The sequence below is a fragment of the Sciurus carolinensis genome, chromosome 1 (assembly GCF_902686445.1).
Source record: "Sciurus carolinensis chromosome 1, mSciCar1.2, whole genome shotgun sequence".
NCBI lineage: Eukaryota > Metazoa > Chordata > Mammalia > Rodentia > Sciuridae > Sciurus > Sciurus carolinensis.
Genome location: NC_062213.1, coordinates 95858147 through 95884119, shown reverse-complemented (window position 1 = coordinate 95884119; position 25973 = coordinate 95858147). Strand labels below are relative to the sequence as shown.

Sequence of the window (25973 nt, the reverse complement as noted above, 5' to 3'; positions counted from 1 at the left end):
TTGGAACTGAGGGAAGGAAAGATGTGGGCTCTATCAAGCTCTCCTATTTTGTCACCAAGAAGGCAGGGGAAGTTCAATATCCTGTAGCTCACAAAGGGAGCAGTAACTAGACCACCAACCTGGGCATCCAAGGTCAATCATCCTTAAGGGCTCTGTAGTTGGTTGTGTCACTGGTCTAACTGCCCTCCTGAACATCACTCTGCCACCTCTCCCAAATAAATTTAAAGCAGGTCTCCAAGAGCACTGTCACATATGTAACTACTTCAACATCAGTCACTTTCATTTCCTCCCTATCTATCATCTCAGCCCAACCTTTACCTCAAGCTGAGGTTTTCTGTTTTTGGCAGGTGGGATGGAAGCTTAGAATCTCAATATTGGTGGTCAGGTGATTTCATCCTTCACAGATTAAAAAAAACTGAGACCCACAAAAATAACTCTCCCAAAGAACACAGCCAAGTTAGGAGACCCCAGCTCTCCAGACCATGCCCCTCTTTGTACTGGTGGTTATCTTTATTCTCCACAGTCCTGGACAAGAAGTCCCAGCATTCACAGGAGCCCAACCTCACCTCAATTCATGCAGCCTAAAACTGTGCAGATGGCTGTGACTCTCACAAGGTGAGACCTCCTAAGGAGGTTCTTTCTTCCTACCATCCCCTGACAATCCATCTTCAAAGGTCCATTAGACTAGCTTCTTTCTTTCTGTGGTGGGTGAGGTGGGGGAAATCCCTTGCGTAAGAAAGCTTGACACTGAATTTTGTTATATAGGTATATTGTATATATGCTGATGCAATCAGAGGGGAAAAAAAAAAAAAACAGTGCAAATACAATTACAATTCATAATACTTGGTTTCGATGCCCCCGGGAACTGCCCCATTCCTCGGCTGCCTCCCAAACCCCAGCACTTCCCCACAGTATCAACCTAATGCTGGGGGGCAGGGAGGGTGGGCAGGTTAGGGTAGGGAGTGGGCTCTGCCAAGGCAGTGCTGGTGACCCGGAGGGACTACTCCAGGGTGGGGAGGCAAGGCACAAATTAGGGGTGGGTGGTGGGGGAGGTGGCATATCTAAGGAGGGATGGGGTTGGAGCAGCTGCCAGTCTCAGTGTGCTGGGCCCGGCCCACTCCCCTACCCACCCTCCACAGCCCTGCCTCCCTACCCCCGCCCCTTCCCCAGAAACCCTTTTGCACGGATCATACACAAACGGGCACATTACAAAATGACATAACACAGTTTCACAATATCCATGGCTAGGGCTTTTTTTTCTCTTTTTCAGTTTTTTTTTTTTTTTTCTACACAATGTACAATTCCTTTTAAATGGATCAAGAAATAGCTTATATACACGAATGAGTCCTTGTTATAACATCTCGGCAGCAAATATCATAAGCTAATGAAGATCTTGATGAAAGGGAAGAGAGCCTAGGACTGGGATGGGGTAGGGGATGTGGAGAGAAGGGTTATGCCTTCTGGAGAAAAGGGAATGGTTGGGGAAAAGGAACAAAAGTAAAATATCAAGAAGCATCTTTACAAAGCAGTTCTACAGCTAATTCCTTCCAAAGGGAAAAGGAAAGGTAACCAAAGCAGGAAAACATTTATCTCTGTGTCTTTAAAAAAAAAAAAAAAAAAAAAGTCTACCATACATATATCCAAAAAGTGGGGAAAATACTTATTCCAGCGATGGAGGGAGTCCAGATGCTGTGGTCAAGTGACAAAATAAAACTGACAAATAAGGACCTCTGTCCCCCAGTTTTACCCAAGTCTTACCACTGATCCACCTATCTCAGGTTTCTAGGAAGTTAAGACACCATCCAAGAATGACTGCTTGTAGTGCCACTGGGTCTGGAGGAAGCCAGGCTTAACTGGTGGGATTCTCATTCTAATAATACCTGGAAATCCAAAGGTCCAGGGTAAAGGACAACTCTGTGGACACACGGTCTTTCCTCCCATCCTCAGGGTCTTTCCTCCCATCCTCAGGGCATGAGGATTAGCGTCTACAAGGCCCAAGGCCTAGGGATGATAGCAACACTAGACTTGGAGGGACATGAGACAATCAGAGATGAAAAAGCAGATACTTGAGGAAGACAGAAGAATGGGGAGGAGGAGGGTGGGGAGGAGGTGGAGGCTAATGCTTTACCATGATTAAGGAGAACTCGCCCCATCACTAATCCCTGGGAAGGGTATGAGATGGGGAGGAGAGAGAGTAAGAAATCAAACCTCAGCAATTAAGCAAAGGGTCACAGAGCTATACTAGTCAATAAGCAGCGTCTATGTAACTGACCCTGGGGGGATAAAAACAGGGAAGATTCTACCCTCTCCACTATGGTCTCAGCACCTTAGTAGACACTGGACTATGGGCCTTCCTTCCCCATCACTCCCCATCTCTACACATCTTACTTCCAAATTCCATTCAAGGTGGCCTGGCTCCCAGGTCAGGGACTCAGCTCAGGGCAGGGACAGCCCCCAGCCAGAAGGTATTGCACATTCTCTGTTCCTAACTTTTAATCTCAACTGACAAACTTGGGCACCTTGTACCTCTGAGCACCTCTGAGCTGGGGGTCAGGGAGACATAACAGAAATGGCACTTCATCATGGGGTGGGGGGAGGCTAGACAGACATGCCACAAGGCAAAATGACTTGTAAGAAAAACATGAAGGGGGGAAAAAAAAAAAGCTTCCAATTTTGTGGAAGAGAGAAAAGCAAAACCAAACAATTTATCCAGTGCTTTCAAAGCACAGAGGACAAAGAAAAGATGTAAGAATATATCTTTATATATATATATATATAATTTTAAAATAATCCCAGACCCAGTTCCATTAACCCCCCTCCCTCTCCCACCACTTACAGTCAGGGGTACGACATTCCCCAGAAAAATACTCGAAACGACCCGACACTACCTGTTACTAGCGTCTAGCTTCCAGATCATTTCACCACTTGGGGAGCCCAGACACTGGCTGTATCTCTGCTCCTTTATTAAGTGCTCAATGAAATTTGGGGGAAGGTAGGAAAGAAAAAAAGCCAGGATGGCCCGTAGGGCCAGTATAATCACCCACAGTGGCACTGGGGTGTGGGGAGTAGAGGCCAGAGTGGGGGGAACTAAGCCTGATTTCAGCTCCTTTTCCCACCCTACCCCCAAATTTTATGGGGAAGATGTGCAGTTTGTGTGTGTGTTAATTTTAAAAGTGCCTTTTTACTTTAAAAAAATTATTTAATTTTAAAAAATAAAAATGAGGGAACTTCCTCAGGTGGCTTTCAAGGGCAAAATATTAAATAATTCCTCACACCACTAGTATTATCACCAGTGCACTCTGGCAGCTTCTAGAGCTGGAGAGGCAGGTGGGTGTACACTATGAGGAGGGCAGAAACCCTTCCTTTTCAGGAGCTTCCCTTACCTCAAAAAACAGCCTGGTCCATTCCCCCTTCCCCCACAGTGTGGGCAAATGGGATGACAACCTCCCTAATCCCCAGAACAGCAACATTGCACAATTCAATTCATTCTCTACATTAGTAGCACTTAAGAAAAAAATAAAAACAAGACAAAAAGCAAAATCAATAAAATTCTGGGGAGGAGGGGTGTTGGAGAAAGACAACACTTGTATAGCAGAGATCCAGAGTTGGTTTTGACAGTGAGCTGTTTGGCATTAAGCAGCTGGTTCTGCAGTCAGTGCAGCACAGTCAGGGCAGGACTCCAGGCTGATTAGGGCCCCTTCTTTTACCTCCCCACACTCAGAGGGTGAAGGTCAGACAAATTCTCAACTGCTAGGAGAGAAATCTCTTTCTCTATTTCCAACTTTTGTCACTTGACTCACTCATGCCCATTTCAACTTCTAGGACACCAGCAAAACTCAGCCTGGGAATAGCATTCCTCTATATGGGGCTGTGGTTAGCGAGGGAAGATTAGGATCTTTAAAAAGGGAGTGAAAGTGGTGTGGAGGGACAATTTTACAAAGAAAATTCGATGAAACTATTTTGGGCTAGTTGGCCTGGAACAGACTTCCATGCCCCTGGGGTCAGGAGACCAACTATATTCTTCCAGCAACCAGAAGGCCAGGACCTGGTCTCAGTCCTCCTTGGCTCATCATTATGCTCATTATCATTACTCTTTCTTCCCCTTTCCTAGGTAAATTCCAGGGTGACTGTTTTGAAGCTTCTCCTTCCAGGTTCTTTCCCTTCATTCTTAGAGCCAAACTTCAATATGTAAACACTGTCTCCTAAAATGCCCATCCCCCAAACACCCACAACTAGGGTGCTTATCCTCCTCGTTTGATGCCACTCACCCCACAACTCAGGTTAAGTGCATTCAAAATTTTTGCCCCTAATACTCCCAGTCATGTCCTATTTGGCAGCTGAGGATCCTACCGCAATCTGCAATGCTCCTATCATTGAAATAAATGTCATCTGTGTTTACAAAAAAATTGAAAAGAAAAAAAAAAAAAAAAAAGAAAAGAAAAAGGAAGAAAGGGAGGGAGGAAGAGGAGGTAAGAAGAAAAACATTGGGGGGGGGGAAGGTTTAACCGTCCACTGAACAAAGGGAGGACACACAGTATAATTAAAAATGATAATAATTGTAGCATAAAACAAACTTTAGAAACACACGTCAGAGGGCTTAAATTCTCCCCAGGACCTCCTTCTGATTTCTATCAGAGGCAAAGATCCACCTCGCTGTTAAAGAAAATCAAAAAGAGAAGACAGAGCGGCAGGCGAACAGATCGCAGTAGTGAATAAAGGGGAGGTGGTGGGGCAGGGCGTGTGTTTTCTTGTTGATTTCTATTTTTTGTCTTCTGTTTTTCAGTTTTGCTTTCCGTGTATGGTAGGCACCAGTACAGGCACTGCATGCGACGGAAGTTGGGGGCAATGGGAGAGGAAAGGGGTAAAGGATTCAAGGTTGGGGTAGTATAAGTGGAACAGGCGTTATTTCTGTCCACTGATGGACTGCGATATAGACCGGGGAGGGATCATGTCTAAAAGGTATTCACGCTGTCGGTCTGCCAAACTGGGGGCTTTGTGTCCTCCAATGCCAGTGTTCAAATATGCAATGTTGACACCTAGACCCAGGAGACAAAAGTGGAGGACAGGTATTAAAAGAGGAAATGACATTGCCTTCAGTACTACCATGTAGATTTGGAGATGGGGAGGGAACATTAGAAGTTGACTACATCTATTCTATACTTAGCTAACTATTTCAATAGCAACTACCCTCTTACTCCAAAGCTTTAGAGAAAGAGATCTTCCTGAAATTTCAATTCTACCAGGAATAATGAACACATTCCTGATGACAGAGGACAGATAAAACAGTGGTGAAAGAAAAATTATAAAGAGATGGAATCATTGAATCTGCTCTGATTTGGGGGCCACTGATTGTGAAGAAGCAACCCTGGATCATTTAAACATGATAGTTGGCCCTACTGTACTAGTTAAGAGATCAAAAACCACATGCCCACTGAAGGCACATGATACATTAATATTTATAATGATAGGGACTATCAGTTTCACCACTAAAACTGTAGTACACTGTGGTGGGTACATAATATAAATTTAGCAAATATTGCTAAATAACAAAACAGTGAGGAAGTATACCCTAAGGAAAAAAGGCAAAGGAAGGAACAATTTACCTAACAGGGCTACTAAAGAATTGTGTACTAATCAGCTGACCCCCTAGCAAAGTTTTCAGAGCAGCCCCTCTTACCTGGCATACCGAGGAGACCACCTGGCACAGACAACTGGGGAGCCTGTGCAAAGTTTGAAAGCATGGAGCGGGCAGATGTGGGTATGCCACGCTGGAGGCTGCTCTGGGGCTGTGGAGCCTGCAATGATGAGGAGACAGTTAATACAACTTTGTCATGATGGAAGGTTAAGTGGGAGGCAAAGATAGGAGTAGAGAAAAACAGTATGGTTTCCCTCAGAAAGAAGGACAAACGGGTATAAATGGTTGACAAACCCTCAAGAGAAATCAGTCGGGAAAAAGTTCCTCACCTGCCGAAGTGTATGATGTCTCATGATGGTCTCTTGTTTACTGACACTGGACACAGCTGGAGCCGTAGTAGGGGAAAGGGCTGCCTGCTGCTGTAATCGTTGTTCAATTTCCTGTTGGGAGTCACCAGAACAAGTTGAGCAGGACAGCACCCAATTTCCTAATCAAAAAACCTAGAGGTCTTATCTATACTGTTTATAGTTAGCTGAAGTGATATGGAAAAGGAAAAAGAGTTTGGTGGGGTAGCTACTTTGAGATCCCTGGTGACAAGCAACCTACATGCTTCACTGATTAAGGGATTCCTCTCTCTAGGAAAGCTGGATCTCTGAGTGTAACTGGAGGAAGGTGGGTGGTAGCAATGAGCTAACTAATGTAATTAACTCTGATGAATTGCTGAGGTTTTATTTTTAACCTCCTGCCTATTTTCCAGAAGGTCCATGATGTTACCCAAACAAAGGACTCTAATGGATACTGAAAGTGGGAAATAGGATAGTGAAAAGGATCTCAACTTCCCAATACATTTTCCTTTTCTAAAATATTCTCATTCTATAACTATTATAGGAGATACTTATACACTCTAACACAACTACTCTTCACTGAGCTACTTCATAATCTTTTCTTTCCTTTGTCATTTATTTGTCAAGTATGGACCACAGATAATTAATTCTCTGAAAGATTTCTACACAGATATAAATCCCTCCCATCAAAATTCCTTTTTTTTTTTTGTAGAGGGGATTGAAGCCAGGGGTGCTTGACCACTTAGCCATATCCCATAACCCCTTTATTTATTTATTTATTTATTTTTTGCAGTGCTGGGGATTGAACCCAGGGTCTTGTGTTTATGAGGCAAGCACCCTACCAACTGACTTATATCCCCAGTCAACCCCACCAACCCTTTTTATTCTGAGACAGGGTCTCTTTAAGATGCTTAGGGACTTTTTAAGTTGCTGAGGCTAGCCTCAAACTTGCTAATCCTTCTGCCTTGGCCTTCCAAGTCGTTCGGTTTACAGGCATGTACCACCAGGCCTGGCTAAAATCCGTTCCAGGAGAAAATGAAGTTGATAATACAGAAACTTCTTTAGTGTTATGGAAAAGTCAAGACTCCCAAGTCTTCTGTTTCTTTCTCTTAACTTCATTCATATATGTTACTATATTCTTACCCAATCAGAAAGTCAAATGGAAATGGGAAAGACAGAATGACAAAGAGGGAGCAATAAAAAAGGAATTGAGATCTCTAGGTCCAAAGGTCTGTCAGGGATCACATGGATAATGGATAATCCCTCCAACCTAGAAGCAACAACCCTTTGGGAAAAACCAAACCTCCTCACATGGTTAGTGAGTACAAGTCAGGATTCTTACCTGTTCCTGCTGTAGGGCTTTAACGAAAGCATTTTTCAGCCTGTTGGTGTGTTCAGCTTTTAAAGCCTTCTTCTGGTTGGAGGTCATACACTGCTCACACAGAATCTTACCATTCTTTTCTTGCTTCCAGTGAGGGGTGAAATCTGTGCGGCACTGGGCACATACAAAGGGCTCAACCCGCAGAAGTGAGGCACAGCTTTTGCCTAGATGTCAACAAAAATAATTATCAGTGGCTTCATATTTCCTATCTCCTCTATTTCTCTTCATCAAATAGATCGTTTCCAGTTGTTTTTCTGCTGAATTAAAGAGATTCTATAAAAAAAATACTCTATAATTTAGAAAAAACTTATTTCACTGAACTGCAACATCATCACTTTATAAGGAATTTGGAGAGTACCACCCTCATTTACAAACAAGGAAACTAAGGCTAAGAAACACAGCTCTTTTAACTGACAGAGCTGGGATAAGAGTCCATGTTTTCTGATTTCCTAGTATATTACATTGAGAAGAAAATATGGTGTCAATTCACAATCCAGGGACTCCATCTAACTCAACCAGCACTTTCCCCCCACCAGTACTGGGGACTGAACTTAGAACCTAGTACTTGCACAAGCACTATACTACTAAGCTTCATCTCTAGCCCTTTTTTACAATTTTATTTTGAGACAGGGTCTTGATAAGCCCAGACTGGCCTCAAACTTACAATCTTCCTGCATCCACTTCCCTAGTAGCTGAGTTTATAGGCTCGACCAATACTTTTTTGTTTCTTAGTATCTCCTTATTTCACACTGTACTTGTCCCTGTTTTATATACATTTACAATTTTGAGTTATCAGGGTGAATTCATCACTTCATGATCTGTTTATAGCCAATACTGAGTCCTCTAGGCACATTCCTATATTCTAAGGTGTTCCCTTAAGTACATGTTTGGAAATTTAAGCTTAATAACTTCTGTTAGTCTAGATTATATATTAGTAGTCTGGTTCATTATTGCCTTACAGTTTTTATGTGATCATATTTGGTTATCCATATCAGTTTGAATACTCAATTGTATTGAATTCAGCAAAGGGTTAAGGATGTGGCTCAGTTGGCAAAGTGCTTACCTAGCATGCACAAGGCTCTGGAGTCAATCCTCAGCACCGTAAAAACAAAAATGAACCACCATTTGACCCAGTCATCACACTTCTAGGTTTATACCCAAAGGACTAAAATCAGCATACTACAGTTACACAGCCATATCAATGTTTATAGCAGTTCAATTCACAATAGCTAAACTAAGGAACCAACCTAGGTGCCCTTCAACAGATGAATGGATAAATAAATTGTAGTATATATACACAATGGAATATTACTCAGCCTTAAAAAATGAAATTATGGCATTTGCCAGTAAATGGATAGAACTGGAGAATAGTATGCTGAGTGAAATAAGCCAATCCCAAAGAACCAAAGGCTGAATGTTTTCTCTGATATGCTGATGCTAATTCACAATAAGGGGGCAGGGAGAATAGAGGTATTTTAGACTAGACAGAGGGGAGTGAAGGGAGGGGAGGGGGTATGAGGGTAGGAATGATAGAATGAATCAGACATTATTACCCTGTACACACATATGACTACATGATGTGTAACTCTACATCATGTATGACCAGATGAGTGAGAAGTTATACTCCATTTATGTATGATGTGTCAAAATGCATTCTGTCATACATAATTAGAAAAAAAAAAGAAACAAAACAAAAAACCCAAATCAGTACAAAGTCACACTAATAGAAATTCATCATATTGTGCATACATCATGTGAGGTATCTTTTAGTTTTATATCTGGTGCCAAGGACTGAACTGGTGGCCTCATGCACTGCTAGGTACCATTTAAAGAATTAAATAATATACAGAAAAAAATATACAAGATATATAAAACATGAACACACCAAATGCCCAGAGCTCTCCAGATACTGTTCCCAAGCAGCCTGTAAATAAGTGATGGTAGGTGGTTTGGCAATAGTAAGGAAAGGTTATTTAATATTGCATGGTACCATGTGATACTCTGCCTATGCCAATCAGGCTTGGCAACCTCTTGCTTAGATAGAGACTGAACCAAGGAAACAATCTTACCTTGGCTGTCAATGACACTCTGTACGACTTCTTCCAAGCCTACCATGTAGATGAACTCACTATTTGCTGCACTAGGCAGGAAGTGAAGCAAAGGAGCAGGAGGTTTTGGAGGTGGGATCTCCAGGAGTGTCTTTTCCAGCTGTTTGCGAAGGGCCAATTTGGCTGCAGCCTGTGAGTTGGCAGCATCAGTCATGGCGCTGGGGCTAGGAAGTGGTGAGGACACTCTGTTCACTGTCCCTGGCTGGATATGTGAGGCAAGGTTCATATAGATGGCAGAGGATGTTGTGCGTTGACAGGGAACAGAAGAACTTGACTGCTGAAACAGATTGAGATGTCAGTGATGGTTGGTATGTGGGAGACCATTTTTTTTTTTTAAAGTTGTTGATGGACTTTTATTTTATTCATTCATTTACATGCAGTGCTGAGAATTGAACTCAGTGCCTCACATATGCTAGGCAAGTGCTCTACTACTGAGTTACAACCCCAGCCCAGGAGACCAATTTTTTTTTTTTTTTTTTTTTTTTTTTGCGGTGCTGGGTATTGAACCCAGGGCCTTGTGCTTGCAAGGCAAGCACTCTACCAACTGAGCTATATCCCCAGCCCCCAATTCTTTTTGTCAGAGGACAATAACTGATTCTAGTCTGAACTACTTCATTTCCTCAAAATAGAAAGTATTCAACATATTCATTGGAAGAGAACTCTGGCTTACAGGAAAAAGGATAATGAGGTCTATGAGCTAACAGCCAAAAGAGAAAAAAAAATGGGATTCTGTAATACATTCTTATGCTTTTTATTCCTTAAGTCCATTTCTCTTTCTCTTAAGTAGATTTTTAGCTAACGCAGCTATGCTATGTAACCTATGTCTTTTCTCCACTACTATTTTCCTATAACTCCTCAAAGCTTCCACTTTGGGATATGTTTTCTAGTCAAGCTCCATCCAAATCAATCTTGTTATCCTAATTTCTCTATGTATAAAAACTAAAAACCTTTGGACCCTTTAACAAGAAAAGCAAATAAAAAATTTCTCTGATTTCACATTAAGTAGGGCTCTCTCTTACCGGTTGGTAATTGATGGCAGGATTCATATTAGGTGTTGTGGTGCGTACAAGGCCAGGCTTAGGTGGGCCCCGTTGACCCTGTAGCTGGGCTGGATTTGGTGCAATAACACGTTGAGACATCAACATGTGTGGGAGGGTGGTATTGGTCGCTGAACGGATGACACTGTGACCCTGAAGGGGAAGATGAGGAAAAGAACTAGTAACAAGTGGTATAATGCTCCATGATACACAAAAGAAAAAAAAAAAACACTGTCTATAATGCAAAACTGAGTAGAACCTACACTGCAACACAGTCAGACTTGATAATTTCATCTAAGGTTCTATAGGATAAATTCTTCAATTCTCTAAATGCTGAATAGTGGCTAGAAAGTCCTTGGTTGTTTGGTTTAAACTAATTCTATATGGCTGGACAGTTAGAAAAACTATCAACCTTTCTCTAGAGAAGCTAGAAATTCTCTAGAGAAGAAAAAACTATAGTGTAAAGATGAAATGTTTTATCTTCCTACTGCAAATTAAATTATGCCATAAAGGACCAAAAGGTCTATCTGTAGTAAAAGCACCTCTATCATGACCATGTTGTTCTAGAATCTTCACAAGAGTTCAAAAACAGAGGGTAGGCCAGGCCCTCCAACATGAAGATCTCACTGTGTGTCACGTACCTGTAATGTTCTCAAATTTTGAGTTTCTCCTTGTGCCCCAGGCCGGGAGGGAAGCTTGGATAAGCCCTGTTGCCCCACATGCGCAGGAGATGGCTGAACAATAGATGCTGCATTTTGTACAACTGGAGTCTGGGAGAACCAAGAGAAAACGAGATTGTGGAAAAGGCCAATAATCAGAGGTTGACTCTGGTGCATTTTTTTAGACTTTTAAAATTTCCTTGTCAGTACGAAGCTCCTGTTGACCAGGAGGAAAATGAGAAAAACAGTGCACATGCACACACATGCGTAACTCCTAGAAATTAAAAACCTATAGAACCAGAGGACAATGAGCCTCAATGTTAAATCTATCAGGGGTAGGCAGTCTACTCTGAAACCAGTGTTTTTTTCCTATCCCTTAGTCCTACATTTCTAGAGCATATTACCTTTTGGACCACATTTTCTTTCTGTAGCTGACTCTGTCTCAGTTTCTTTAACAGCACCAGTCGGGCTTCTTCCAATCGTAGCTCATCCCTCAGCTGCTTGATAAGCTGCTGTCGTTCCTCAATGCCTTTCCCCTAAGTAAACATGGAGACTGTTATAGTTAGAGCAGCAGATACCCAGAATCCCTTTCTGCAAGAGATAATTGTACTTCTCAGGTTTGAAACTTTCATCTTCCATAAAAAGTAGATGTGGTAATGGGACTGCTATCTTTGTATCCCCGGGGAATGCACAATGCCAGGCATTCAGGATTTACTCAAAAAATGCTTATAGAATGAAAGGACAGACTATGTATAAATGCTAATCAGTCATATTCCTGGCAAAACAGAAAGACCAAAGAAGAGACACTGTTTCTTTCAACACATTTTCTAAAATCTAAAGCTACATTTCTCTTTCTCTCTCACACACAACCACACATGCGCGCGCTCTCTCTCTCTCTCTCTCTCTAAGAAGGTCTTCATAGTCTGAGATTCTAGATAAAGTGCAAAGGGTATTCCCTTATAGTCAAGTGTTTATGTGCCTTGAATTGTAAGGTTTTATTTTCATTTTCCAAAAATGAATCTTATTGAGTATAATGGTTTATACATACATGCTTTTTCAAATTATCTTTCCCACTTGATTTTAACAGTTCTCTCTTAAAGGGCATCCCCCAAAGTTTAGTATCATCACAAAGAGTTTTCATCAATAGGTAGTTATTTAGATTCAAAAAGTAAACAGTGAAAAACAGAACTAGGGCCAAGAATGGTGGCACATGCCTGTAATCCCAACTACGGAGGAGGCTATAGCAGGACAATCACAAATTTGAGGCCAGCCTTGGCAACTTAGCAAGTCCTGTCTCAAAATAAATAAATAAATAAAAATTAAAAAAAAAAAAAAAGGAGGGGGGCTGGGAATGTAACTCAGTGGTAGAGCACTCTTGGGTTCAATTCCTAGTACCACAAACAAACAAAAAAACAACCAAAACCAGAACTAGGACTCTTAGGAAATTAAAGAGTAGAAGGATCAAGAACTAAATCTTTCTTTTTACCTTAAACATCTCTAGGTTTGCTGCTTTGAGTCTTTCTTCCATTCGAGAGCTGGAACGAGGACTGGAAGCCTCATTGTCAGACAAAACAATGATATCTGGGGAGGGAGTTAGCCTTCCTCGGTCTGGCTCACTAGACAAGAAAGGAAAAATTACAGCATTTTCAACAGTGAAGATTTCATTAAAAAGTTAAGAGATTTTTTTTCCTACACTGAACAATGATATCCAGGGGAACTTAGGTCTGTCCTGATGTTTACCCAGGGAAAGACATGAGACACTCACCTCCTAGGATCACCACAATGTGATAGCAAAACCTTAGCAAGGTATTTTCCTCATCTAAATTCCTTACAGAGAATACAGACACAAAGATACAAGGTAATGACTGGTTTTAGATATAAGAGATAAATATTCTTATCAAAGATTTTAATTCTAAATGTTTTCCCTATACCTAACTCTCCATTGGGCTATTGTGAGTTTACATGGAGGTTCAGGAAAGAAACAGTCAGTTTTACAGGGAAGAAGGTGCAAAGGCCTTAGAGTTTCTCCATCTAACCTGGGTACAGATGATAGCTGCTAAGGAAGCAGCTCATTATAACAACAACAACATGGTCCTGGCTAACCTAGGATTTATAAGAAAGTAGGATATGTGAAAACTCCAATGATAGTCTATCCTGTTAACAGGAGGTACTAAAGAGTAGGCAAAAGGTGTTGCTCATGGCTTGAGGAAATGAACATTGCCAATTATAAAGTCTACAGTCTTCTGGGAAAGGACTGACTCTCCAGCAGTAAATACACACTGACTTTCTAGAGTATTGCCTAGCACTTTCCCTCAGAAAGAAACTGACCAGAAATTACTTTGACATATAAATCTTTCACACTGGCTCATACTCCTAATTTTGTTTCTTAGACAATCCTTGTTTTGGTGTTTCTGAGGTTAACCTTGTTTCTGTAAAGTAATGAATGATGGCACTTAGTGCTTAATATCTAGATAATACAAGAATCCTGGAAACTTTAACTGCCTTAGATCCAAATTAATGACTGCATCTTCTAACTCTCCTGTGATTTCCAAGATAGCTTTCCAGACCCTACTTTTTGAGACTGGCAGAATACCTTAAAGCACACAGGTCTGTAGTAGTCTGTTCTTCTTCTTCTTCTTTTTTTTTTTTAATTAAAAAAAAATTAGTTAATATGACAGTAGAATGCATTTTTGACACATCATACATAAATAGAATATAACTTCTCATTCATCTGGTTGTATATGATGTAGTTACACAGATCATGTAATCGTATGAATATAGAGTAATAATGTCCAATTCATTGTACTATCATTCCTACCCCCATTGCCCCTCCTCTCCCTTCATTTCCCAGTCTAGTCCAGAGTACCTGTATTCTATCCCACACCCATTGTGAATTAGCATCCACATAGTTCTTTCTTTTGCCATCCCCGCCCCCAACAAGGCTAACCACTGTCCTTTATTTTGGGGGTAATCATTTTCTGCCATTCTTTATGGTTCTCCCAACCACGCACCTCCCCACCATAGCAATAAGATGTCTAATTGTGCCCATCTTTCAATTTTACGTAAGCAGAAGTGCACTCTGAGCATTTTTGGTAACTTACAGTCTTTGGTTCTTTGGGCTTGGCTTATTTCACTTGGCATAATATTCTCCAGTTTCATCCATTTAAGCAATATGTTCTTAAGTCTTATTTTAAGCATGTAACTTAAAACCTTAATACTAATGGATCATTAGGTATGAAATGCCTAATCTACCATTTCTCTGGGATTCTTGTCTCAGTTACTTCTGGGACATGGAAGCCTTGCTTTCTGTGTGTGGTGCTGGGATTGAACTGAGGGTTTTGTATGAGGAAGGCAAGTGCTTTCCCACTGAGCTATGCTCCCAGTCTGTGGAAGTCTTTTGAACAAGGGATACCCGATGGTTGGAATGGGCATTTAATTTCTCAATAGGATAAACCTGAGTTACTAAAGTCAACTAAGTTTACCTGAGGAAAGAAAATACTAAGCCTGGACTACTCTAAGCCATAAGCCAAGAATGCAGAGTTACAGAGAAAGAAACCACTAAGGGAGAAAAAAAGCTTTTCATTTTCTAACCCCAAATTCTTGGAGTAATGATCGGTCCTAAATAAAGTGTCTGAATTCATTTTTTTGTGTGATTTACTTATCATTTCTTTCTATTTTGGAACTGGGGACTGAACCCAGGGGTGTTCTACCACTGAGCTGCAACCCCAAACCTTTATTTTTTGAGACACCATCTAAGTTGCTAAGGTTGGCCATGAATTTACAATCCTGCCTCAGCCTCCAGAGTGGCTAGAATTACAGGCATGTGCCAAGGCACATCATTACTATATTATTTCTAACCCTTACCCCTAAGATTAAAATGGGAATAATTTTGAGGTGTGGAAGAATTCCCATTCTCTCCTGGATTCATCAATGTTTGCATCACCAGTAAGCAGTCCCCCCAAACCCCTTCAAGGCAGGGTCTTTCCTATAATATTGTGGAGGCAATCCTAGAACTCTTGAGGTCAAACAAAATCCTCCTGCCTTGGTCTCTCAAACAGCTGGGATTGCAGATGCATACCACTGTGCCCAGTTCAGAAGCTTTAAAAAACTGTGATCCTAAATCAAGTGTAATCCCAGCTACTTGGGAGGCTAAGCCAGGAGGATCCAAGTTCAAGACCAGTATGGGCAACTTAGTGAGACTCTGTCTTAAAATAATAATAATTAAAAAAAAAAAAGATGGAGATGTGTAGTTCAGTGGTAGGGCCCTTGCCTACTATTTACAAGGCCTTGGGTTCAATCCCCAGTTCTGAAAAACTAAACAAAAATTCTAGTCTTGGTTGGATACAGACATTACAGAAAACTGTTTCTAAGAGTAAAGTTTTTCTCTGGGTTGAGTTGTAGCTCAGTGGTGCAGTGCTTGTCTAGTACATGTATGAGGGCTTTACTTTGATCCCTAGCACTGAAAAAAATAAAAAATAAATATTCCTTGCTCAAAATTAATGCACTATTACTTTAAGACTGTTCAGTCCCAGGAAAGGCAGAGAGATTCCTGGATGGAGATTTTGGAATTGTATGACATTATCAGGAACTTTCACCTGAGAACAACCCAAAATGGTATTTATTCTCAGATACAATCAGACTCAATTAGATAGTACAGATAAGGCAAAGCCCAAGTCAGGTCTTATTCCTCAAGTTTTAAAAACTTTCACCTGGAATTCTGAGCACAATTCTTTTTTTGGGGGGTACTGGGGACTGAACTCAGGGGCACTTGGCCACTGAGCCACATCCCCAGCTCATTTTTGTATTTAGAGACGGGCTCACTGAGTTGCTTAGCGCCTTGCTGTTGCTAAGGATGGCTTTGAATCCCTGATCCTCCTGCCTCAGTCTCACTAGCTGCTGGGATTATAGGCAAGAGCCACCACACCCAGTGTGAGCACAGTTTTTTTTTTGTGGTGCTGGGGATTGAACCTAGGGCCTTGTGCATGCAAGGCAAGCAGTGAGCACAGTTCTTAAACACCCTAGAGAAAAAAATTATTTTGTTCCTTTTCCAAATGTATCTATGATTTGTAATGTTTGTTTTTTGTAGTGCTGGGGATTATACCCAGGGCCCTGTGTATGCATCCCCAGCCCTATTTGGGTTTCTTAAGGATGAAACCTTCTGTATTAGTGAGAGATTATTAAGAGTCCGACTTGCTATTGACATCACTTATGACTCAGCCTGGCATATTCCCAGAGACTGTAAAGCTCCTAATTCTTACCCCAGTCGTAAAACCAACTAAACAGAAAAAGAGAACTGCTGTGTTTCGCTAGCATTCCAAAATATGTATAAGGGTTTCACACATACCTTATTTCATAGATATTATAACCTGTCCAACTAATGGCAAAATAATATAAGGCGGCAAGTATGACACAATTCTCAGGTTAAAATTTCTCCTTCCTCTGCTTTCAAATTTTTTCTTCCTTTTATCTCATGGTTCTTCCTGGGAATCGATCAATTTTGTCAGAACAGCTTGGAGCTAATGGAAATAGCTGTCTGTGTACCTGGAATCCCCAGCTTCTAAAGAACTGTGTTTCAAAAGTTCATCATTGGAAAATAAAATTAATATAATGGTTGGATTTTCAGAACAGTTTGATTTTCTTTCTTTTTCTGTGGTCCTCGGGACTAAACCTAGGGACTAAACCTAGGTAATAAGTAGATGCTCTATTATTGGGCTACATTCTCAGACCCCAAGTCTGACTTTTTAACACACAATGTATCTACAATATAATGTAACTCCAACATCACTGAGATCTTACCAAAATGTGCAATAATGTTTATGAAAAGTGCACTTAAGGGTTTCAGTTCCACTTGTGAAGAATTTACCTAGCATTCCCCCAATGAAGTGGATTTAGTCACTTGTTCCAGAAGGGTAAGGATGATTAAGGAGTAAGTGGGCTTTTCAGTTATATGAACCCAATTCCTTTTCTTCTAAAGAGCTAAAGATTAATCATAATATTATAATATTCCACTGATACTACCTATAGCTTCCAAGAATTTTTCCCCTCTTCCAGGACCATTAGGGAGTTTATCTGAGAGTCTGAGGTTTACAAAGAATAGTTTAATATTACTACCAAGAATAATGTTCCCTCATGTGGTGTGGTTTAAATAGTCCTGGGACAAGACTTACAAAGTAAGTAAACATTAAAAGGTAAAGAAACACAAGGTTGTAACCACTCCTTTCTTCTTCCTTCTCCATTAGTCCAGCATCTTAAAAATCCGGCTTTGGATCAGTCTAGAACAAAGTGAGCAAGGTCTTTGGAGGGCAAGTAAACAATAAGAGGAATTCTCACGTCTATCAGTTGTTTCTGAACTTTTGTGTGTGTGTGTGTGTGTGTGTGTGTGTGTGTGTGTACTGGGGACTGAATCCAAGGGTGCTTTACCATGGAGCTACATTACCAGTCCTTTTTATTCATTATTTTAAATTTTGGGTGGGGGATACTGGGAATTGAACCCAGGAGTGCCTTACCACAGAGTCACATCCCCAACCCTTTTTGAGACAGGATCTTGCTAAGTTGCTTACAGCTTCATTAAACTGCTGAGGCTGGATTTGAACTTGCAATCCTTCTGCCTCAGACTCCTGAGTTACCAGGATTGTAGGTATGTGCCACTGTACCAAGCTCTGCACTATTAATAAAACTGAGTGTTATTAAAATAAGTTGGACTCAGGAAATCAAGGAAAATGTGGAAGCTAAAGCAAAGTGTGTGTGTGTGGGGTCAATCTTATGAAGACAGAGTAGGAAGAGACTGAGGGAGAGGGTGGCAGGACAGGAAAGTGAAAGAAATGCAGAATGAATTTGACAAAATTATGTTATGTATATGTATAAATACACCATAAGGAATTTCACTTTTATGTATATCTATGAAGCAACAATTTAAAGAAAACAATAAATAGAAGGAAGACTTTCTTCCTTCTATTAGAGGAAGAGGAATAGGGTAAGGGGGGGCAGAGACACAGGGGACTAAAATGGAGCAAATTAAATTTCATGCACATATGATTATGTCAAAATGAACCTAATTATTATGTATAACTGTAATGCACTAATAAAAGCATTTAAAAAAAAAAAAAACCTGAATATTCTTAAAACTAGGGTTGTCTACACTGTGATACACTGCCCAGGCTGACTCAACACTCAGCCAGCTCCAGGTATGTTTCCTTAATGTATGCTCTAGGGTCAAGTAATCAAACTTCACAAACACCAGAATAAAGGTCTGTAAAAATATGTGTGTGTTGGGGGGACTGGGATTGTGCTCAGAGGCAAAGTGCTTGCCTAGCATGTGTAAGGCACTGGGTTCGATTCTTAGCACCACATATGAATAAATAAGGATTCATCAACAACTAATATTTTTTAAAAATGTGTGTGTAAGAAAGTGGAAGTGAGAATGAGTGAGCATGTGTGTATGTAAAGGATGTATATGCATATGTAGGAATTAGGGAAAGTGGCACAGACAAAGCAAGAATGTAGAAACTTACCACATGAAGATTAATTTCCTTTCTGACACAAGAAAAGCCAGGCCCATGCTTTTTGATGTAATAAAAGCTGAGACTTCATAATAAAAAAGATCCTAAAACTTCTGGAATGATCTGAAGGAAAGATTGTTTGATTTCCTTCTTAAGATTGCTATAAAATTAGAATGAAGGTGTATATAAATTGGGCTATCAACCCTCTAGTGCTCCCTTTTATCCAGAAATAACCATTTTAAAGGTAAACAACTAAGACTCTCATCATGCTACATAAATTTGAAGCCCCTAAGTTCATTTGCAAATAAGAGGAATTCATGGTCAGATACATCTTCTTTCAAGAGCTGTGGAATGAAAACACCCTCATTTGAATTCATTCCATTTTCACAGGATTAGTTTATGAGAAGACCCTATTCCTGGAGGTAGCTAAACTGAGCCATACCTCCGTCTAGCACTCATATCCACAGGCTCATCATTGATGTTTTCTTTGCCTGGCCTTCCAGCAGTCCTGTTGTCTCCATGAGGCCTGAGATTCCCATTGAGTTTTTCTTCGTAACCCTTGACACCACTACCATCCTGTTTGGTGGGTAACTCATGTGGCACCTCAAGATTTGCCAAATCCTTTCTTTTGAGCAGTGCCAACATTTTCAGACGTTCCATGGCTTCGTGCCCCTCCATTTTCAGTCGTTTTGCCAGGACGTCATCTCGCTCATCTGCTGGGTCCAAGCTTCGCTTCAAAAGATTCAGTCGAAGAGCATCTTCTGTCATTCTATCCATCCTATGGAAAGAAAAACACAAATTATTTGAGATCAGAGTAAAGTCTTTTAAACAGTCCCTAAGGGAAGAGGGTGGAGTGATAAAATTATAAGAATCTTTTTCTTTGGCAGAGCTGGGGATCAAACTCAGGGCTTCACAGATGCTAGGAAAGTGCTCTATCTCTGAGCTATACCCCTACCCCCGCTGCTGCTTCTTTTTTTTTTTTTTTTTTTTTTTTTTGAGAAAAAGGAAAAAGAAGCTTGAATGCTTTGCTAGCAAAGGAGAAACACAGGGGACTCCTGTCCCCCAGGCCGTGATTCTGCCCATCAGCAGGAACAGGGGGCTTTTAAAGAGGTGATTCAAGGCTACATTCCACATGTTCTCTGCAGTTGTAATTCACTTGTTAATCTGGGAGACAGTCATTCCTGAGATCTTGTGGTACCATCCCCCACGTCTGGATTACTTCATTGCTATGGTAGGTGTGTACTCAGGGACAGATAAGTCTGCCAAGGATGGGGAAGAAAGATAATCCTGTTTCCCCTGAGATTAGGGAGGAGCAGGGAGAGAGGAAGAGAAAGAAACACATCCATATGAAAAATAAAGTTGTAGTGGCAGAACAGCAAGGGCTATATTCAAAGCATAAAGTAGACCACTGTTACAATTCCCCACCATCAATTTCTACATTGCAGTTCTATGGAAAATGGGTGACATCTCCAAACCGTTTCCCACTGAAAGGGGGCAAAGTTGGGGGAAGTAACCCAAAATCCTTGTTCTTTATCAGGTGGGGTGTGTACAGTTAAGGGCATTCAGCATCAGAGCAGTCCAGAGGTCCACAGTGGCAGATGGTAGGTGACTGGACAAGGCATAATAAACAGGGCAGGGCCTGCCAAGTCAACAATAAACAAGACAGCAAAGCATTACTTTCTGGTAAACATTTAGCACAAAAGCAATTAGTAGTTCAGCCAGTCTGTGAAAACCATGAGGACAGTAATTCAAAATCTTATATCATTGAAAAACAGATCAAGTAAATCAATGTAGGAAGTTAGGAAGATTTGTAGGTCTATGAGATCAGACTCAAATTCACTCAGGACATATTTGCAACTCAAAGTCATTCCCACACAAGAACCCTTCCTTAATAGCCTCCAGCTTTACTTACTTTTGGTAGGGCTGACACAAGTGTACATCTTAAGTTACATTTAAGAAAAAGAATCTATTGTTTTTTCTTTTAAATGTCCATGTAGGACTACACTCTTCCACCAGGTGTTTAAGACCAAGTTGGTCAAAACTGACCTTATTCCTATCTACTCTTAAGAGTCAGCTGACACAAATGGTATGCTTTGACTCCATGTACAAATAGAGAAACAACATGTATCCCATTTGTATACAATTAAAAAAAAAAAAAAAGTCAGCTGAGATTCCTCAGAGATCATTCTTGGGGACATATGTGAAGCCTCCTGGCTCCTTTAGCTTTCCACTACCAGTGGTGTCACTTGACAGGATGGTCAGGGTCTGGCTGACCATATATGGCTTCTCTTGGAAACATCAGGGTCATTTCTGTCTCCAATGACTCTATTCTTTGCAGAATATGTACTGGTTGGCTTCCTGTTCTCTAGGGTCCTCTTGATCTCCCTGATCAGCAGATCCAGTGACTTGTGGGAGTTGCAGGTCTGGACAGGGGTTCTTTTGTTCTCTGGGTTCTGGCTTACCTTAAAGGGCAAGGGGCAAAATGTTGGTTGTTTTTTCCTTGGCCTTTTTACTTCCTTGACTTTGGTCTCCAAGTTTTTGGTTTTGAACACCTAGCAAGCCAGTTTCACAAGTCTTAAAGAGGGAGTAACAGGTTATAACTTCGATAATAATTTTACAATAACCCCTTTCATTTAATTGGAGTCAGTATTTGTACTTGAAGTAGCATTATACACTATCTGGCCGGTAGGTGATGGTTTATTATCTCAAATTAAGCTAGGTTTTTGTTGTTATTTTTTAGAAGTAGTACCTCTCGGGCTTGGGTTGTAGCTTGGTGGTAGAGCACTTGTCTTAAATGTGTGAGGCACTGGGTTCAATCCTCAGTACCACATAAAAATAAGTAAGTAAAGAAAGAGTGTGTGTACATCTGTGACTTAAAAAAAAAAAAGGGGGGCTGGGGAGATAGCTCAGTTCGTAGAGTGCTTGCCTTGCAAGCACAAGGCCCTGGGTTCGATCCCCAGCACCACCCCCCCCCCAAAAAAAAGTGGTACCTCTGCAAAACACTAACAGGTAATAAAATTTATAAGGAAAATACAAAATAAAATTAACAGAGCAAAAACATTTAATTTTCCTGGGTTCAATCCCCAGCACCACACACAAAAAAATTCAATTTGTGTAACAGCTATGAACCAAGAAAAATGATTTTTATAACTTTGAACCTTTACTGAGTTATATATTACAGTCCCTATCTGAGATCATGGTAATCTTTATAACAAAAATCAATCTTTTGAACACAACTTTAAATGAGCTGAAGTCTAGTCTATTTTGGAGCCATTTTAACATGGAGTCAAAAAAAAGAAAACATGGAGCAAGGTGGGAGGCAGACCCTTATCTCAGGTAAGGTGGGGCTCTTCACAACTAACACATTACACCTGAAACATGAATCAAGTACAGGTTAAGAGAGCTTTTAACTTTCTTTTTGTGGTAAACGTTGCACATGTTTTACATGCTTCCATGTTTTACAGTGTCACCTTCATACAGATCAGGATCTCCTTATTATCTTCCAAAAATGCATTTAAATTCTAATTCCAGTGTGAAGAATAACACAAAATTTATATGTAACTTATTGGCAACAGGTGACTTTAGCTATAAAACATCAAATGACATGAATAAATACCAACCAAATTTGTTATTTCTATACAAATCCAAGACTCTTGCTGTGGGGGTTTTTTAGCCACATCCAGCATGGATGAGGGAAGGGTTAACTATCAGAGAATGGTGCTGGTGATAAATCAATTAATTACTAATGAATTTATCTAATCGATAAACACACAAGAGCCAATATTCTTTTCAAAAGGCAGGGGGTGCAATGGATTGGGCCATACTAGATCTGGCCTCTAACAAGAGGCCTTCGCCTTTATTTATAGTTATACAGATAAAGGGGCTCGGATCAGAAAGGGCTTCCTCTTTGAGAAACAGGACGGGGTAGAGTTAGGGAAGCCATTTGCTTAGGGAACTAGAATGTCATCAGGCAGTAAGTCACTCCCATAAAGGATTACTAACTCCTAGGCTATCTGAAACAGTCTCCCACCACCTCCAGTTTCTGGGAGTCAGAGCTCTGTATCCCATGGCTTATCCAGAATCAGTATTCTGCTAGACATGGATGGCTCCCCACATTTTGCAACAGATAATTTTAGTTCAAATAACACCAACTTGGCAAAATGCTCTCTTAAGCTTTACATTTAACTAAACAATTTTCAAAGTACAATTTAGAATCCAGAGTATATGGTAACAATAATCGCAGGTCTGCATGAGTTAACAAAAATCAAAGGATAGTCTTAAATCTCTTATACATTTAAAATAGTGTTAATCATCAGAAATTGACTTAATCAAAGTAAGCAGATATAAGACAGGTCTTCAAACGACAGTGTAGTCCTTCCTTGTTAGATACAATATACAATAAAAGAGAGCACCTATTTGTTATCTGGCCAGTAAACTTACATAAACTTTCACTTTATAAACTTTTACATAACCCTTAGGGCTTAGGTAGAGAAGAGTTCTCAGATGCATCCATATACCTAGTCACATATATTTTGGGTGTCAACAATATTGTTATAACCTAAGTACAGTTGTTTAACTAGTTACAAAGTAATCATTTAAAACAGGTACAAACCCCAATTTAAGACTTGGTTTCCCCATGTAATAAAACCTAACAAATACAAGAAAACTATCAATAAAGAGTAGATCAATGTTTAAGACTTTGCTTCACATCAGTACATTAAAGTTCAAATAACTTTAATTTACTGTGCTAATTATATCCAATTTCATCACAAACACAAACCTTTTTTTTTTTTTTTTTTTTTGTATTAGGGACTGAACTCAGGGGCACTCAACCACTGAGCCACTTCCCCAGTCCTATTTTGTATTTTATTTAGGGATAGGGTCTCACTGAGTTGCTCAGCACCTTGCTTTTGCTGAGGCTGGCTATGAACTTGTGATCCTCCTGCCTTGGCCTCCCAAGCTACTGGGACTACAGGTGTTCGTCAATGAGCCCAGCACAAACACAAACTTTTTGAGATTTAACTTCCACAAGTTTTCTGTGACTTAGACATTCGCAACTTTACATTCTTAATTGTGTCCCCTTTCATCTTGGACTTTAGCACAAGAATATTATTTTACCAGACAAAATACTTTCTCATCCACATTTCTTTTACCTCCTAATTTTCTGAACTAAAATATATTTCTAAACCTGTAACTTTCTTGTATCTAAAGTTTGGGACACTTTCTTAAATTCATATTCTGAAATAGTCCTGAATATTATCTGTGCATTTAATTTACACAACAAATATCATCCCAGGAGAGGGTTGGACAATCCAGCCCACAAAAAAATTGGGTTGTAATCTTTTTATCTCCCAGGTTGCATTCAAGGGGTTGGAGCACAAGATATTTCTCAGCCTGGGCTGTGTGTTATTATTATCGCAATGCCATCAACTTTAAGTGATGCCACTGTCACTTGCACCCAGAGGTTCCTTTTGGGTCTTTAAAAAACAACAACAACAACAAAAAAAAAACACTAGTCATATTCATATGAAATGGAGGAGACCCCTTCCAGGCTTCCTTAAAGATCCCTTTGCAGTGGCTGCCTACAAAACATGGGTTGGCTTTAGTTTCTTTTTCTTTTCTGGGTGCAGTTATTTATTCTGCCAGGCTCCCCAGGCATTTAGTTGATGGGATACTATTATAGCAAGAACTGCTTTGCCCCAGTGATGTCTATCTCCTGGCCAAATGGGGGCTCCTGTCAGATCTTAAAGGAGTAGACTACTCCTGTCCCCAGGTCATAAACTGACAGTGCTGGAACCTACTGCCATATCCTTTGTGGCCAGCAGGCTCTACCCTCTCCAGGGGCAAAAGGCACTGGAAGGCAGGACAGAAGCCAGGTTCTCTTTGGCCCTTTTTCTACAGCTCAGACAGCTTTTCTGGGATTTTTTTCCCCCCCAGTTTAGGGCTGGTATCCTTGACCCACAGTGAGCTGATCACAGTGAGCCTGTGGCCAGGCTGAGAAAGAGTGCTGGGAGTGCCAGCAATGAGTTTAAAGATTGAAATCTTTTTTTTAACCCTTTCTTCTGGTAACCCTGCTTTCTTAAATTCATATTTAAGGATAACCCTGCTATCCTTGCACACCAGAGGCAGTGTCTTTTGGCACCTTCGACTTTTCTTGAAGGTTCAGACCCCTTATCATGCAAATACATAAATGCCTGTATATACAGAATCTCTTTCATATACTTTATTACCTCTGACAGACCAACTTCAACATCAAGATTGTATAATAATCCAGAAAAACCATTCACAGACCAAATTGTATTACAGTAAACACTCTTTGTTAGACAGGTTTATCCCTATAGGTGTCCCATGCAGCCAAGAGACTACCAGTAAGGTCAATGCAGCAATGGCCCATGTCTTAAAAGGGCCAGTAACAGACCAAAAAACAAAAACGCAGACAAGAGAAAAACCAAAGTCCAGACTGTGTTACAGTAAACTTTTTTTTGACAGGCTTATACTTATAGGTGAACCATTCAGTAGACTCTGTTCAAAAGACTGATAAGATCAAGGCAGACTGGTCCATGTCTTAAAGGGCCAGAAACAGATAAAACAAAACAAAACAAAACAGACAACAGGATCACTGAAACAGGGCTGACAGGAACCTTTAAAACAGACAGACCCCCGCACATACAAATTTCTTCCACTTACTTTACCTTTGACAGACCAACTCCAATGGCAAGAGTGTAAAATAATCTAGAAAGTTATTTAAAAGCCAGATTATAGTAAAACATTATCTCAGACTTTTAAGTGGCCCTTTCTTCAACTCACTTGACCACTCTCTGACAGACCAACTCTAAATGCAAGATCATACAAAAAAGAAACAGAGAGAGAGAGAGAACCAGAGAGAAGCCCCAAAAACATGGCCAACAGATGGGAACCTTTAAACTGACCAGCAAGATCTTTCCCAAGAGACTACCTATAGAATCAATGCAGCATTGGCCATGTCTTAAAAGGGGCAGTAGCAGATACGAACAAAAACACACCCACAGGGAAATTCCCAAGCCCAAGGTTAACAAACAGATGAGAACCTGGAACAAATCAGAAGTACATGTCTCAAGGTTCTCGAGTCCCACTTCACCAGTGGCGCCACAGATGATCCCAGAAAGAGGGACCAGATGTTCCCACAAAGAGGAACCAGGTGTGGAATCAAGGATCTCGGTGTGCACACTAGGGGACTTACCAAACAGCCAAAGCTGTCACAACTTTCCTGAGTTCAGTTTCCTTTTTCTCAGAGTGAACCACAATGGAGCAACCTGTACTGTTCAGGGAGA

At 40.6% G+C, this 25973-nt stretch overlaps 1 protein-coding gene across 2 annotated transcripts in view; it reads right to left on the bottom strand.

Annotated features, from left to right (window-relative positions):
* Positions 1-1216: 1216 nt before the first annotated feature.
* The window catches only part of Gatad2b (GATA zinc finger domain containing 2B), a 105792-nt gene continuing 81035 nt past the window's right edge, over positions 1217-25973 (bottom strand). Inside the window, exons 2-11 of one of the 2 annotated variants that reach the window (XM_047539709.1) lie at positions 19106-19441; positions 12651-12780; positions 11569-11700; positions 11147-11275; positions 10488-10658; positions 9430-9745; positions 7322-7524; positions 5965-6075; positions 5678-5795; positions 1217-5036 (exon numbers count right to left, since the gene is read on the bottom strand). In XM_047539709.1, the coding sequence (XP_047395665.1) occupies positions 4903-5036; positions 5678-5795; positions 5965-6075; positions 7322-7524; positions 9430-9745; positions 10488-10658; positions 11147-11275; positions 11569-11700; positions 12651-12780; positions 19106-19440 (1779 nt within the window). In that variant the 5' untranslated portion in view covers position 19441 and the 3' untranslated portion in view covers positions 1217-4902. The remainder of the gene's footprint in view (positions 5037-5677; positions 5796-5964; positions 6076-7321; positions 7525-9429; positions 9746-10487; positions 10659-11146; positions 11276-11568; positions 11701-12650; positions 12781-19105; positions 19442-25973) is intronic. The other variant, XM_047539720.1, reaches the window with a different exon arrangement.